Consider the following 16,340-nt stretch of genomic DNA (forward strand, 5'->3'; position numbering starts at 1 on the left):
CGTCAAATACGTTTTAGTTTATTTAGTACTAGTACACTGTAATGTATTTGCACGGGATTTTGAAAACCACTCTATATGATATAATTTTATAGTATATCATAGTAATACCGGGTGACATTTCATTTCTTTTCAGTATATGTGCATTAATCGGAAAATTTCGTGAAATCTCCTCATACTCCTTCTCTTTGGAATAATGTGCTTTTAATAATTATTTTAACGGATGATATACTGTTTTTGATAAGATATACTGCCAGCTCTCGTCATTTGGAGTTATTCGGAAATGATTTTTTTTCAAAAGATTGGGAGCCCTGTGGTGCACAAAGGAAGGGATGCACTGGATCGGCTCACATCCTCCGTCGGGTCGCCCCAGTGCATCTCGGCCTTTTCACGTTTGAAAAGACAACATTTCCGAATATTCCCAAATGAGATCTGGCTTGCATGCGAGACTATTATGGTCCTGCTGTCTCCGTTTATCTTGCTTTTCTTGGTGCTTCGCGTTTAATTTTCATACTTTTTGATGGAGTTCTTATAATGTGGCTTTATGCCATGATTCACTTCAACCCCTGTTCCATCGCTCCCTGTATAATAGTATACGCGTCGGTCCATGCTTGTTTTGTGTCCGCCGTGAATTTGTCGCCAAGACTGGTCTCGAGTGTCCACAGAAGCGCTGAACCGACATGCTAGAACGAACACGGTATGTGAATATAAATAAATACGGAATAGTTGGCTGGTATTGACAAATCGGTGATGGTGTACTAATAGTGATGGTGATGTGATGATTATAATTGCATGTACATGATGTTGGTGATGACGGTCAGGGCGTAGCAGGGGGTGGGGTAATGGGGGCTTGACCCCCCTCCCCCCAATATTTTCAAAAATTATAAGGAAATGACCAGAAGGGGCGTGGCTGTGCCCCCCCCCAATATTATAAAAAGTTATAAGGAAATGACCAGAAGGGGCGTGGCTGTGCCCCCCCAATATTTTCAAAAATTATAAGGAAATGACCAGAAGGGGCGTGGCTGTGCCCCCCCCAATATTTTCAAAAATTATAAGGAAATGACCAGGAGGGGCGTGGCTGCGCCCCCCCTCCCCCCATATTTTAAAAAATTATAAGGAAATGACCAGAAGGGGCGTGGCTGTGCCTCCCCCAATATTTTTAAAAAATTATAAGGAAATGACCAGAAGGGGCGTGGCTGTGCCCCCCCCCAATATTTTCTTAATGTTTCTGTATTGTGCCCCTCCCCCCAATCTTACGTGGCCTGCTAAGGCTCTGAAGATGATGGTAAAATGGCGATAATAATGGTGATGTGATGATAGCCTACTTGTAGGCTTCAATGACAGTTTTTCCGGCACGAAAAAAAATGCATTTTTTCTCCCCCTCCCTCTGCAGAGAGCGTTATCCAAGATGGCCGCCGTGGTATTCGAACTTCGTGTTTTCAGGGTTTTCGTGCCGGAAAAAATATCAATGTCTACAAGTAGGCTAATGTGATGATGTCTATGGTGATAGCGATGGTGATAGTGATAACGATGAAAATAATGGTGATGATGACTATGGTATGCGAACTTCGTGTTTTCAGGGTTTTCGTGCCGGAAAAACTATCAAAGTCTACAAGTAGGCTAATGTTATGATGTCTATGGTGATAGCGATGGTGATAGTGATAACGATGAAAATAATGGTGATGATGACTATGGTATGGTTTTGGCGAAGACAAACGTGATGTGGAAGTGGTGATGGCGATGTTGACGGCGATTATGAAGGTGTTATAATGGTAATAATGTTAAACATGGAAATTTTGAATGTGATGGTGATAGTGATAATGTTGGCGATTGCAATCAAGAACTTCATGTCATGGTGATGGCGATGCTATAATGGTGGTAATAACCATGGTAACAATGATTGCTTGAGTTACCTCAAACTCTTGATTGGTTAGTCCAAACCGCTTATGAAATTGTCCAAGCTCAACCAATTTAAGCGCCAAGCTTTCTTGATCGTCCAGTCCCCTCACGGCCACCTCCACAGTATCCATGACTCCCAGCGCATGCGTCTTGAGTCCTGGACTCGCCGGGTCGTACCCAAACGGAAACAGGTCACGGATGTATGGTGCGATCTTAAATAATCTAAGTAATGTAAAGATGAAAAATAGAATGACAGATAGAGAAGTTAGTGCCATTACATCCACTATTTGTTTTAAGAGTAGTAGTTTCATAAGTTAATTAAAGGAAAGGTGAAAATGAAAGGTGTATTAAAACTAAATTGAGGACCGCGTTTAATTAAATATGTTTTGACATCTAGTTTGTGGCATCTAGTTTGCGTCTAAAAACAATACTGCTTCCCTAAACGATAAAAACCTATTTTGTAACCTAACATCATTCGAAGACGGCCAACCATATGTTGATTCTTACAATATAATGCATTTTGATTGACAGCTACCATACAGGCGCGTACACAGAGGGGTGCGCAGGGTGCGCGTGCATCCTTCTTGGCGGCCATAAAGTAGGTCATTTCTTATTTAGGAATCTTCAAATACTATGCTTTTTCTATATGATACCTATGAATGCGCCCCCCCCCCCCCCCCAACCTTGGTACGCGCCTGCCATAGGTTGCATTCGATGTTAACTGAACGTGTCTAGCACATGTTGCCTTTCCATTATATGAAAACACCGTTAATTACCTTGTGAAAAGTTTTATCCCTGCTTCTTGCTTCTGATTCTCTACGAGTGTCCATGAGTCCTGAATAAGTTGAATTTGTCGTTCGGTGAGAGGAGCCTCCTTAACGTGTGGCTTTACCCTCTTTGAGGTCGTGGAGAATACACCCAACAGAGACATTAGAAGTCCTTTCCAAATGTCCCCGAACAACAGGCTGTAACAAGATAAGGAGGACCTGGGGCATTAGTAGTTATACTTATCGTCAATCTTGCCTTGAGGGTAGAGGGAGAGAAGAGAAGAGCTACGTAATAGTGCTATAAGCCATGTCCCTTCGCTGCTGACCGGCGGGACAATGTAACAGTGCTTTTTAAAGTGGACCGTTGTTTTACCGTTGTGTTTACGCAGGTCAAAAATATGACTTGGACAAAATACACACGAGTGGCTATGCGTCCGTGTAGGGCTATTACAATCGTAACTTAACGAATATCCAATACCCGATCGTTTTAGTGTATTTTGTGAATGAGTAGATGGGCGGGTGGCGCTGACGCTGATGAAACTTGGGAATAGTAAACAAACAAAACGTTTTCAAGGACTTTATTTTTTTAGACCCTTTTCGCCCTATAGCGGCGCTCGACGTCAAACCAATGATAAGGTCATGATGAAGACTGAAAACTTGCACTCAGACGAAACGACTTATGTCTATGTTGCATCCCAAAGAAAGAAATAAAATTAACTTGGAACCGGGCCACTTTACTCATGGTACGTCGTAATTATAAAGTTAAAACATGAATATTTAAAAAAATGCTTTTGATAATTCTTTATGGGGATTTTTTTTAATAAGAAATTGTCTGTGATGCCTTATTAGTTATTCATTACGCTGCCGAGCAGTGAGGCAAGACACTCAGTGATTCTTGAACTTGCAATGATCATGGATATTGTGTTCTTCGTGACGTCACGGGGGTCAGGACGTTCCCCACTGATCCGAATAGACCGTTTTCACGATGTTGCGCGCGCATCCAAAATACTACAGACTGGTCAAAGTTGATCTAAAATGGCGTACGAAGTGGAGTTTACAGACGAAGCTATAGAAAATGCTATCAGAGTGCTATTTTCAAGGAGTTTTGGCGCTAGGGTAAAATTCCCTTTTCTCCGCATTTTGGATCATAGCTGTAGGCCGCTATTTTGGATGCTCGCACAACATCGTGAAAATGGTCTATTCTCTTGACTTGCTTGAGAGGCGAGGACTATCCTGCTTTGTTATTGGTTAAGCTGGTACTTGTACCATGGCACCTGAGGGGGGGGGGATACAGGAGAGCAATGGGAGTGGGCATAAAACGAGGGGGGATGGGGGAACAGCAATGTGTCAGATAATACATGCGCAAAATGGTATACTTCGTGTGGCTGATATTCTAAATGTGAAGCATCAAAGAGCTCTTTGGCATGTAAAGCAGCCTTAGGGACTTGCTCGGCTCTCAGTCTACTAAACACTTTCAAGAGCCACTGGAGATATTCTACACATCGGAAGAAAACTTTTTTTACTCTCACCTTCCCACTCTTTTTCACCTTTCTTTAAAACACTGAATATTCCAGGGAATTCTGGATTCGCTGCCTGAATTACACTCTTCCTTTTTATAAAAAAAGCTTGAGATTTCATCATCTCTAGGCTCAGATAGCAGCAAAATATTGTTTGTTAGTGTGATGCGTTCAAAATGCAGAACCAAATTGTGTGATTATATTCCAATGCTTCATTGGGCATTAAATTTTTAAATACACTGAAATTTGCGAAACATGTTTAACACAGCCCGGCCTCAACTGAAAATTAAACGTTCTTATATTAAAAAAGTGTATATGTTACAATCTCGCTAGTTTGAATGGAGGAGAATGGGGGAATTTGCGAGATTAGGAGGCAGGGGGGGGGGGCATGGTGCACTGTTTTTGTTGTTATTGTTGTTGTTGCTCTTGATGCCCACTTTGAGTATTTTTTTTTATTCAGAATGAGAATGAAAGTGTTTCACATTGACTCATGCACCGTGTCTGTAGTTATCATAGGGGAAGGGGAAGGGAGCAAACGGGGGATTGGGGGGAGGGGTAAGTTACTTACAGTACGAGCAGCATATGACTTGTCGTAAATGAATAATTAGCGCATAATAATATTTTGACCTTTTTCTTTTAACAAATTTCGCTTTTGTTCAACGCCAGCAGCGATAAACGGGAAAAGTGATTTTACTATCATCATTTACGATTACAAGTTATACTAATTTGTAATAATTATTTGCCAAGGATCTCAAGCTTAACACTCACATTAAAAAAACAAGACATAATAAACTGCTCCCATCCCAACACAGAATAGGATACTAGTAAGACTGCACTACAAGAGAAGCCTACGCACCTTAGGAGTGAAGAAATGAAATCCAGAACTCTCGCCATTCTTGCTTTCCGAAAAATAATAACAGAACTTCGAGTGTCTGTGAGGGGACTATCGGTGTCTTGGAACGCGTTGACGCAAGACGCAGCGGGAAACGGCGACTCGTCTCTTCCGAAGTTAAGTATTTTTGCTAAAATCAACGGCACGTTGGATCGACTTACGTTACTGTTAAGTCGATGATGACCATCTGGGCAAGGGATTTTTAATCTTTGTACTAATCACATGAGATTTGATAGCGGGAATCTGGCCCATGCGTACCAACATTGCAAATGCAATAACCACTGTTAAAGTTCAATTAGTGCTCATTAATGAATTCTATACTGCTTTCGGGTTATTTGCATGCCACGGATTTCTTGCATTGTGGGGGGATTAAAGTAGCTCGTCTGATGGCCGGCGGGTTGGATAAACAGCTTGTCCCGTAACCCTTCGCTTTATTACGTGCTACCTGTGGCGCTACGCGGGTCAGAGATTGCGTATGTTGGTGCAGATAGAGAAAATGGGCAGTTACGACCTAGCATCTTTAAATCGGGTACTAGCACGTATCAAACATACACGGATACAGCGTCAAGTCTCGCTATTACCTCAGGATCGTAATTTACTGTTCGTAATAGCGAGAATTTGTAGTGTCAGGGGACACTTTGCTTTCACTTTTGTACTTCGGTGTAAATCCGTCAGTTCGAGCATCTCCGACAATCGGCGTACCAGCCCACTCCCTCCCCACCTATTTGAACCTAGGTACCCTTTCAGCTATTTCGCTTCTGAGAATAAGAAGTGTGAATAAAATCGCCTCCTCAGCAAGGTTGTAGTAACCGTAAATAACTCACTATTCCTGAGGCTAAATAATCATGACCTAAAATATGACAGAAAATTGAGATCTCTGTACGAACCTCAGCCTACTGTATCATTTTTTCCGATCATGTCGGAGGATAGCCCATGAATGCTGGCGTTGTTCGAACACCGTGTTGGGTGGATGGGGGAGGAGGGAGGGGTACTTTGAAGCAGTTTGGAAACATTTTGTGTGGCCAACCGAACGTAGCGGCGCCTGCAATGCTGACTCATGTTGCTGCTCTGCGCGCATCTTATTGCGTTGGCCATTGCGATAGTGTCGGAGCTCTTTGTAACTGTACAATAGCATGTAAATGAGCTGAGTGTTCAAAGGAAAACAGTATGCAGATATAAATTAAACCCGATATTTGAGGGTCAAAACAGCTATTTTCAAAGAAAATACCCTACAAAAGCAAGATCGCGGTGGCCTGGTAATGAGAGAAATGCGAATAAGAGTGTCACGCAATGAAAATGAGCGTCCTTCCGTGACTAGAAGATGGCTTACGCCACGTCCATTGTATACTTCACAGTTCGGACTTTTTTAACGTTTACGATGCTAAACCAAGAGAACAGACAGGTAAGTTCTGAGCTATTTGCATGGTCACTGCTTTTAGTGGCACTCGGCCAAGCGCAACCGGTTTCCTTTGAAAATTCATAAACAAAACTTTATCATTAGGAACCAAACACCGCAAGAATCATAATACTATATAGTATTCTCTAGTTGGGGACACCAAACATACACAAACGACACCGAGCTTTCAAAACATTCACTTGTTTTTGAGGTCATTTTAACGATTTGTTGAAGGCGATATATTATAAAGCATTAGTCCGAAGGGGTTAAGAAATTCGATATGCAACGAGTATCGAAAATTCCTAACCTTACAATTTATAACTCAACAGTTTAATCGCAAACTTTACGTCGATCCAAAAAAAAAATTTCTAGATAATGCTGATGTTTAGCGATAAGATTGGCTACTGACAAGAAAATAAAACACCAGGGAATAATACCTTACAGAATAAACCGTATTTGCATTTACATGACGTCTGTGCCAACAGATGACGCAGCCTCTCACAGTCAGTATAAGCACGGGCTATAGGATAATTTTACAGTATAATTTTATAGGATAATTTTTATGATGTATGTCTTGTTAGTGTTGAATAAAGCACGTGTTCCTACCTAACCTGGCTGTATTCCCTACGCGTTACCTCGTACCCTTTTCAAACGACGTGCTTTGTAACCGCAGCCGCCTGGTAAATGAGTAACTCGACCCCCAGCAGCGTCGTGATTTTTTTTTTCTCTTCCAGTGCAGTGGGGAAGGAAAAATCGCGCCGCTGCTGGGGGTCGAGCGCTTATTTATTGTTTTCATGTCCTAGCCCTGGGCCAGGTTCCCCTCCCGCCACACGGCCATGTTACAGATACAGGATCAAATTTTGATTTATCATTTCTTTAATTCTAACTTTTTAAATTAAAACACTTTGTTGGTATAATCTTTATACAAAAGCTGGGGTGTGTTTTGGGCTGCGATGTCACTGAAATTTAAAACATCCGTAAGAGCTTTTTCAGCCTTAAAATTCTCCAAAAATAGGAACGGCTCAGTCTTTACTGAAAATTAGACATTCCTGTAAAGAAAGAGTATTTTTAGCACCACTTCGGGGTCAAACTCGAACACCCCATGAACTCGGATGTGATCTCTGCCTTCTAACGTAGACTTGGAAAAGAAAAAGGGGATCAAAATACCTGCCATCGACATACTTTTATGTTTTCTCGCAAGTTACCGTTCTATTTCTAAAAAAAAAAAGTGAACTGCAAGAAAGGAGTGGTTTATCGGCATTTTTTAATTGTCTTTTCTTTTGTTACAGGGTGCAAGTTAGTTGTGAAGTGTTGACTGCAAAATGATCAGTTCAATCCTGTCAAGTGGAAAACGGCTGTATTTTCACCTCTCTAACCGGCGATCGTTCATAACAAGACATCCCTTTATCTTCCTGATATTTGTATTCATCGTGGTTACACTTGCTGTTCTGCACTTCTTTATAATTCCCACAGCGAGCGGGACATATAACGATGAATGCTATTTACCCCAAGACAAATTAAACAACCTTCGTTACGCGATTAAAACCATTTGCGAGACAATGGATGCCCATAATATGACCTACTGGCTCGATTACGGTGAGTTCTTGTGTACATACATAGTCAAGGAAAACAGCAAAGAACAGGGGTAGATCTAGCCTTTTGCCCGGGGGGGGGGGGGGGTAACCCAAACATTTTCGTCATTATTTTATTTTTGGAATGAACAGACGCAATGCAAACAATAAAAGAGGCAGCCCAAGAGGGGTTAAACCCTTTAACACCACCTCCCCCCCCCCCCGGAGATCCGCTACTGAAGAACCACCGTTGATATTTATGCCCGGGGGGACTCTCCAGAGAAGTAGGCGGGATTGATCGTCCTATCTTTTAGGGTATAAAATCTTGACCAACTGCTATTCCTTAGGGTTGCTTAACGGTTATTTGCTTTAGAAGTAGGAATTTCTGTTGCCCACACTCAAAATGCTATCAGTCTATTGGACATAAAAAAAATGCCTGCAAGTAAAATAGAATATCGCTTTTCCTCAGGGACCTTGCTTGGTGCAGTAAGGCGTGGTGATGTCCTACCTTGGGACGGGGATGCCGATATATCGTTCCTCAGGGACCAAGAGAAATACGTCGTCCACGAGGAACTCATCAAGATCCATGGTATCCAGTCTAATGAACTACAAGCGAACTACAAAGGCCTCTCTATCGACTATGTAAGATGGGAGGAGATTGAAGGCTCTTATAGCGGTCAAAAGCAGACACTTCTACATAAATATTACCCGTCGTTTGTCCTAAAGAACGAGAATATGCTCGTATTGTGGAACCATGAGCTCGACACCTTCCCCAAGGCCTGGGTGAGCCCTAGGAAGAGAATAGATTTCCAGGGTTCTCAGTTAGCGATACCGAGTGATCCGCATAGGCACTTGGCTCATAGGTACCCTACCACATACTGGCATGGCTTTTCTGTGCCCTTTAAGTGGAAGTGTTATGTTCCGTGCTTTGTAATGCGTGCGAATGGGTGCCCGTGACGACCTGGAGAAAAAGGGGCCTACCAGAGGAGGTAGCGCAGAAGTGACGGATCAAGGGTGTGTGTGGTGACCATGCTCGAGGATTCACGAAAAGTACGCTGGATCCTCGGGCAAGGGTGGAGGCTGGATTTGGCTGTCCCTTCTGGGTGAACTTTTAAAAGTAATTGAAGGGAGTTAAAATCTTCCGACATATGTTTTGTGTATCCCCCCGTCCCCAACTTGAGTATAGGGGTTGATGTAGAAAACAGGTGAGGTAGGAGAGAGTGTGAGGCGAATAAGGGGCAGATTATTTGATAGGGGGGCATACCCCCTAAAAAACGAACAGATAAACTAAAGCAAAACACAGCCAAGGCCTATCAAAAGAAGTAACAAGCTATTTGTGAAAAATATCGAGCGGGAAAATGCAGCAACTTCCCCGTCACTCAAATGATCGGCCCACGCAATTAGATTCGCAACCGATGGATAATAGATTTCACGAGACTCTTTTTTTTTACAACCCTCAAGGGTCTTCTGGGTAATTTTTCTAAACAGCTAGTCAGCTAGCCCCCAAACCCTGACCGAGTAAAACCTAGGAATGAGGTCATGCATTTAACACCGCAACGTTATTTACATCGGTAGTCACGTGACCGTAGTTCGATCTTCGAAAATACAACATCAAGAATGGAATGCATGCCGCGCAAAGGATTGTGGCTCCTGATATGTAGAATGTGTCGGCGTAGGAATGCGTGACGTCAGCAACCAAACCTTGGGAGAAAAAAAAGTCCATCAGATGTAAGGTTTTCTAGCATGGTGGATACAGTTTGATAGTTTTGAAGGTGATACCTATCTAGCTCTCTTGCTGTTATATTCTCGCTTGCTACAGTGGCCACCAAAGTATCATAGTGCGACGCACGTTCCTGGGCCAACATCAAAGTATCATAGTGCGACGCACGCTACTGGGCCAACATCAAAGTATCATAGTGCGACGCACGCTACTGGGCCAACATCAAAGTATCATAGTGCGACGCACGCTACTGGGCCAACATCAAAGTATCATAGTGCGACGCACGTTCCTGGGCCAACATCAAAGTATCATAGTGCGACGCACGGTACTGGACCAACATCAAAGTATCATAGTGCGACGCACGCTACTGGGCCAACATCAAAGTAACATAGTGCGACGCACGCTACTGGGCCAACATCAAAGTATCATAGTGCGACGCACGCTACTGGGCCAACATCAAAGTATCATAGTGCGACGCACGCTACTGGGCCAACATCAAAGTATCATAGTGCGACGCACGCTACTGGGCCAACATCAAAGTATCATAGTGCGACGCACGCTAGTGAAACAACATCAAAATAACATAGTGCGACGCACGTTCCTGGGCCAACATCAAAGTATCATAGTGCGACGCACGCTAATGGGCCACCAACAAAGTAACATAGTGCGACACACGCTACTGGGCCAACATCAAAGTATCATAGTGCGACGCACGCTACTGGGCCAACATCAAAGTATCATAGTGCGACGCACGCTAGTGAAACAACATCAAAGTAACATAGTGCGACGCACGTTCCTGGGCCAACATCAAAGTATCATAGTGCGACGCACGCTAATGGGCCACCAACAAAGTAACATAGTGCGACGCATGCTTCCGTTGGTTTATTTGTCAAAACTATCAAGGTGACCTCGCCAACGCGCGTCTCACTGTAACAGAGTCACCTTTAAAGGCAGTGTGTACAAATAAACATACACTACCATATCAAGAAACAGTAAACCTCCCCCCCTGCCCCACACCGTACTCTGCTGTGTTTGCTCACCTGCTAACGGGTCTGCTCACCTGCTAACGGGTCTCCTCACCTGCTAATGGGTCTGATCACCTGCTAATGGGTCTGCTCACCTGCTAATGGGTCTGCTCACCTGCTAATGGGTCTGCTCACCTGCTAATGGGTCTGCTCACCTGCTAATGGGTCTCCTCACCTGCTAACGGGTCTCCTCACCTGCTAATGGGTCTGCTCACCTGCTAATGGGTCTCCTCACCTGCTTATGGGTCTGCTCACCTGCTAATGGTCTGCTCACCTGCTAACGGGTGTCCTCACCTGCTAATGGGTCTGCTCACCTGCTAATGGGTCTGCTCACCTGCTAATGGGTCTCCTCACCTGCTAATGGGTCTCCTCACCTGCTAATGGGTCTCCTCACCTGCTAACGGGTCTCCTCACCTGCTAATGGGTCTCCTCACCTGTTAATGGGTCTGCTCACCTGCCAATGGGTCTCCTCACCTGCTTATGGGTCTGCTCACCTGCTAATGGGTCTGCTCACCTGCTAATGGGTCTGCTCACCTGCTAATGGGTCTCCTCACCTGCTTATGGGTCTGCTCACCTGCTAATGGGTCTCCTCACCTGCTAATGGGTTTGCTCACCTGCTAATGGGTCTGCTCACCTGCTTATGGGTCTGCTCACCTGCTAATGGGTCTGCTCACCTGCTAATGGGTCTGCTCACCTGCTAATGGGGTACCAGTCGCCGTCGGGAGGGCCATCGCCATCATGTGCATACCGAGGGTACCACCTCGTGCCTCGGGGACTAGCGTCAGCATAATGACGTCACAGCACGTGATCGCAGCTCCGAACGCGAATCCGAACACTACGAAGTACACGGAAAGGTACGCGTAGCTTGTACTGAGACGGGACAGCAGCGTAGACACACCCGCGATCGCCCAACACACCTGGTACACGTAGCCTGGTTGGATGGATGGCCTGTCAATCAAACGACCGATTGCCACGTGACCAATAAGCGAGGCAACGCCCATGTAAACGTACATCCACGCTGCACGGTCAGCGGAGATGCCCAATTCTTTGCAATATGCAACCTACATTAAGAGCACATGTCAGTAAAACTACTTGTACTTGGACGCATTAGCGACGTAAAACTAAGAATTGGGGAGTTGTGCTAAAAGATCCCGTGACCTTTTGGGTGGCAAATTCAAGCCAAGACATAAGTGACTGCATAGTTTGCCACCCAAAAGTCACATGTTCTCTTAGCGCAAGTACCCTTTTTGTCTGAAGCCCGATGCGGCCGAGAGAAAATTTATTTTCTAAAAGTTCTTTAAACTTCTTTATTATTCGAAAGGCAACTTTCCAAAATAATCTGCATTCCCCATATCAATATCAGCTCTTAATAGAAGGCAAGCGCTAAAAATTGAGAATAGCCAATCACAAACGCAAGTAAAAGGTGCTTTTGTGCATGTTGGCGAGCGTGGAATTACTTGGCTGCGCTAAGAACTGTGGCAGCTTTTATGGAGTCTTACCATGAAGAACTGAGGAATAAACGCGGCCAGTGTTGCCAAACCAGATGCTAGTGTAAACACAGTAAACGTCGGAATCTTCCACAAAGACCAGTCAATCCATCCGCAAACCCCTATTCCACGTTTTCGCGGCATGGGCAACTCTCTACTACTTCCCGAATCATTACTTCCTTCCTGGAAATACTCGTGATCCGTTTCTTCCTGGACATGCGAATCGAACGTCCACATGTTGATGTTAATCAACAACACATGTTGATGTTAATCAACTTGATGTACAAGAGCTGTGTATGTTGACGGGCTGGAATGCCCTCGTGACTTTTCCGACTAGAGGTGATTCCTATTTAGATAACGTCTTTACAAATCGACCGGACTTGTTTGGGGAGTGCATTCCATACAACATATCAATCAAAACAGATCACACGGCAGTTATCTTGCCAGCAGGGAAGAAATTAAAACCTCTTCGAAAAACGATCAAAATTCGAGACTGCAGGAAACACAGAAAAGAAGCGTTATATTTAGCGCTGGCAGAAGAAAAATGGGATAGTGTATTAGAGAGTAATGATGTTAATGAAGCCGTTCGCAACTTAGAAAACCTTATTCATGACAACCTGGAAAAGTGTATGCCACTCAAGACTGTGCGCATGTCATCTCGTGATCCGCTATGGATGACGCCTTTGGTGAAGTCCCTGTTAAAGACAAAATCAAAGATAGGACCAAATAATACGGATCGGCTTAAAGAGATCAACAAGAAAATCAGTGATCTTATTTGCAAAAACAGAAAGAATATTTTGCAAGCACCAGTTGGCTCGAGGGAGTGGTGGAGGCACATTGATAACCTCTCACAGCGCCGACGTTCTTCAGCTAAGGTCTCGCTTGATGAGCAGTCACTAGTCGAACTCAATGACTACTTTGCGAACCTCTGTTGGGACACAGCGTATGAGCAGCCCACCCTGGTCGAAGTCCATAGTGAAGACCACGCCCCGGAGTTTTTTGGCTAGCCGCCAACAGCGCGTGGTATACAATGGGTTTGAGTGTCATTGGAAATGTGTAAATCGAGGTACAACGCAGGGCAGCGTTAGTGGCCCGTATCTTTTTAACATATTTATCAATGATTTAGAAATCAATTTATGTAATCAGCCCGCTCTGTTTAAATATGCTGACGACTCAAATATTGTTATTCCTGTCTGGGCCAATGGCGAATGTCGCACGGACTTAGTAGATTTGTTTTTAACTTGGACAAAGGACAATGGCATGGTATGTAATTCATCTAAATGCAAAGAGCTAGTTTTCCGCAAGAAAGGGTGTAATCAGAATATCGAGTTAGTGAACAACATTCCGCAATGTACGGTATTACCGATTCTAGGGAATACCTTTCAGTCTAACGGCAAATACAGTGAACATGTGCGTTCCAAGTTAACAAAGGCAAATAAGTGTCTTTACATTTTAAGATCTTTAAGAAAGGAAGGAATTTGTCAAGAAGAACTCGATCACCTCTTTAAGTCTATTGTCCTTCCTAATTTCACTTATGGCTTGTCCGTTTTTGGTGCCTCAGACTCGGATCTCACAAACATACAGAACTTCCTAGAGAGATGCTTTAAAAGGAAATACATTTCAAACATTGTAAACATCCGTAAACTTCTAGAGGAGGCAGATAAGAAGATTTATCGTACTCGCTTAGATCAACCTGAATATCCTCTGAGCAAAATCCTGCCTAAGAAAAAAGACCAAAAATACAACCTCAGAAAAAGAAATGTGATTTATCCTAGGGTTCACTCAGAGCGATTTAAAAATACTTTTGTCAATAGGCTTGTCTTTAAATATAGTGACATATAATTGATGTAGCGCATTTACTTATAATCGGTTTCTCCTACATTTTGTAAACTTAGACATGTTGATTTATCTAAGGCAATAAAGATTATTATTATTATTATTATTATTATTATTATTATTATTATTATTATTATTATTATTATTATTATTATTATTATTATTATTATTATTATTATTATTATTATTATTATTATTATTATTATTATTATTATTACATGACCAATGTGTTGGCCAGGACCATCGCCGCCATCACTCGTAGCGTATTTCTTAGCTGCAGTGCGTCCAGTAATAATTGAATCACCGGAGCCATAACTAGAATCCCAAGTCCTTCACCCGAGCCGACTATTCCCACCGCCAAGGCGCGAAACCTGTTGAAGTACTTTGCAGTTATGGAGAAGATAGAGGTGAAGATTAGACCAGTGCCCACTCCGAGAAGCAGCCCGTAGGTCAGGTACACTATCCAGATCTCCGGAGCAAATGAGGAAAGAAGGAGGCCGGCGGAGCACACAACAGTACCGAGGTACCCGGTGAGCCGTGAGCCGAGTTTGTCACACAGTGCTCCAGACACGACGGCACTGACGCTCATGATTGACACGGGGAGGGAGCCGATCCATGCTGTGGAAAATGGGGATATTCAAAGTGTTATAGTAGGGGTACAGGGGCGTGTCCAGTTCGAGGGATCCGGACCTCACTCCCACTCATGTGACGAAATAGTTTGACTTCGGTAAACTCCTTCCGTGTGATAGTCGAGAACAGGGTCAATTGTATGTGCGTATTTGTATAGCATTTTCTAGATGGATCTCAGGGGCGTAGCCAAGGGGGTGGCCTAGGGGGCCCGGCCCCCCCCCCTTTTAGCAGCCAAAAATACAGTAAATGTATGACACATTATCTAAAATACAGGAGAAAATGCATTGAAAGTCCCTTTTGGGTCCCCACCTGTTAAAAATCTTGGCTACGCCGCTGGATCTCTTGATAAGGAACTAATAATAGCGTCCAGAGCTAAGAATGCCGATTTGACCTTATTTGATCCGTTTTTCTCTAGACACGCACCAGATTTAAGATCATTACCAGATAAATAAAAAAAAGGGGAAACAATTTTGAATGAGGAAAGCGCAAAACAGCTGCCCTATTCCCATCTTCAGTAACACAGGGCTTCGAAGTCAGTGTAACGAGTCGCGAGAGAGTAGCACAGGGAAAATGTAAATATCAATTTAACCTTAACTTATAAACATATCTTAGACCCTAACCACCTGTAGCTTTTTACAGCTTAGTCTGCTCTCCTTATATCACCTAACCTGTCTTCTTACTAATCATATCGTGACGAGGTCGCAGTCATGATGCAAATCTCGTCTGCCAGACACCTGTCCACTTACATCTAGACGTGTCAATCGCAGTTGGCATGGCTTGTGAATTTTAATCAAAATTTGCTAAAAAAAGTGCTATTTCTAGCGATACAAATCTCTCAATGTATTCAGAGTAAGAAAGAAAGCAGGTCCTCACTTTAGTTTGGAGCTGTCAGTTGACTTTTCATACTTTTTAAGTCATGTGTTTAAACAGTTTAAATTTATTTCAAGGTCACATATCGTATGATCGTGTCTTGGTTTCTAGTATTCACGGTTAGAGAGCTTACCTGTTTTTTCTCTAGATCGACCCAGATCTTTGAGAAAAGCTGGGTACAAAACGCCAAAACTAAGCACGGTCCCCATGACGAGAACGTTGCACAGAACACAGCTCGCACAAACTACCCAGGAGTAAGCACTGTCGACTTTACGAGCCATGAATTTGCTTGCTTTTCTAGGGCTCGCTACTGAAACAGACACACTTTCACTCTAGTATTCCACGCGCCGTAATAGATTTTTGTCCGTAGTAAGAAACGCGCCATTGTTATTGTTATGAAGACAGAGTTAAGTGTTTAACGACCCCGTGCGCGCGCACCGAGTCTTGCTCAAAATGACGATGCGTAAATTCTAGAGTCACGCATAAATACGAATAACACAAAACGCGCGTAGGGTGGCAAACTCGGGCGCGCTCAGGTTTTTAGCGGCAAAATAACAACAACATAAGACAACGGATACGGGTATCGTCCACACGAAAACGATGACCGAAAACGGAACGATTTGAAAACGATCTCTAGAGTGGAACAATTTGAAAACGATACCATTTCGGTGCCGTGGGGACGGACGAAAACGGAACCTTTCGAAAACGATGGCGTGACAACTCATGTCCATTC

The 16,340-nt window shown here is 43.5% G+C and overlaps 4 protein-coding genes and 1 long non-coding RNA gene across 5 annotated transcripts; 2 read left to right on the forward strand and 3 right to left on the reverse strand.

Annotated features, from left to right (window-relative positions):
* Positions 1 to 484: 484 nt before the first annotated feature.
* On the reverse strand, positions 485 to 5,511 carry LOC116607385 (neuroglobin). Its single transcript, XM_048726265.1, has 4 exons — positions 5,037 to 5,511; positions 2,673 to 2,861; positions 1,911 to 2,118; positions 485 to 680 (listed from the first exon to the last, which is right to left on the reverse strand). Exons 1-4 carry the CDS (start codon positions 5,072 to 5,074, stop codon positions 552 to 554), a joined length of 564 nt encoding a protein of 187 aa, XP_048582222.1. The 5' UTR covers positions 5,075 to 5,511; the 3' UTR covers positions 485 to 551.
* On the forward strand, positions 569 to 3,363 carry LOC125561812. The gene is made up of 2 exons (XR_007307505.1): positions 569 to 694; positions 2,799 to 3,363. It is a non-coding gene; the product is annotated as an uncharacterized LOC125561812 (long non-coding RNA).
* A 768-nt stretch (positions 5,512 to 6,279) lies between the features above and the next one.
* On the forward strand, positions 6,280 to 10,741 carry LOC5498957 (uncharacterized protein RP689). Its single transcript, XM_048726723.1, has 3 exons — positions 6,280 to 6,474; positions 7,758 to 8,064; positions 8,509 to 10,741. The coding sequence occupies exons 2-3, from the start codon at positions 7,791 to 7,793 to the stop codon at positions 8,994 to 8,996; spliced, it is 762 nt and encodes a 253-aa protein (XP_048582680.1). The 5' UTR covers positions 6,280 to 6,474; positions 7,758 to 7,790; the 3' UTR covers positions 8,997 to 10,741.
* LOC5501528 (monocarboxylate transporter 4) lies at positions 9,463 to 12,415 on the reverse strand. Its single transcript, XM_048726724.1, has 3 exons — positions 12,284 to 12,415; positions 11,479 to 11,845; positions 9,463 to 9,740 (listed from the first exon to the last, which is right to left on the reverse strand). Exons 1-3 carry the CDS (start codon positions 12,413 to 12,415, stop codon positions 9,577 to 9,579), a joined length of 663 nt encoding a protein of 220 aa, XP_048582681.1. The 3' UTR covers positions 9,463 to 9,576.
* A 1,672-nt stretch (positions 12,416 to 14,087) lies between these two features.
* On the reverse strand, positions 14,088 to 16,068 carry LOC116604540 (monocarboxylate transporter 11). Its single transcript, XM_032367063.2, has 2 exons — positions 15,741 to 16,068; positions 14,088 to 14,725 (listed from the first exon to the last, which is right to left on the reverse strand). The coding sequence occupies exons 1-2, from the start codon at positions 15,886 to 15,888 to the stop codon at positions 14,322 to 14,324; spliced, it is 552 nt and encodes a 183-aa protein (XP_032222954.1). The 5' UTR covers positions 15,889 to 16,068; the 3' UTR covers positions 14,088 to 14,321.
* Positions 16,069 to 16,340: the final 272 nt, after the last annotated feature.

Source organism: Nematostella vectensis, chromosome 4 (assembly GCF_932526225.1).
Source record: "Nematostella vectensis chromosome 4, jaNemVect1.1, whole genome shotgun sequence".
In the NCBI taxonomy this organism is placed as follows: Eukaryota; Metazoa; Cnidaria; class Anthozoa; order Actiniaria; family Edwardsiidae; genus Nematostella; species Nematostella vectensis.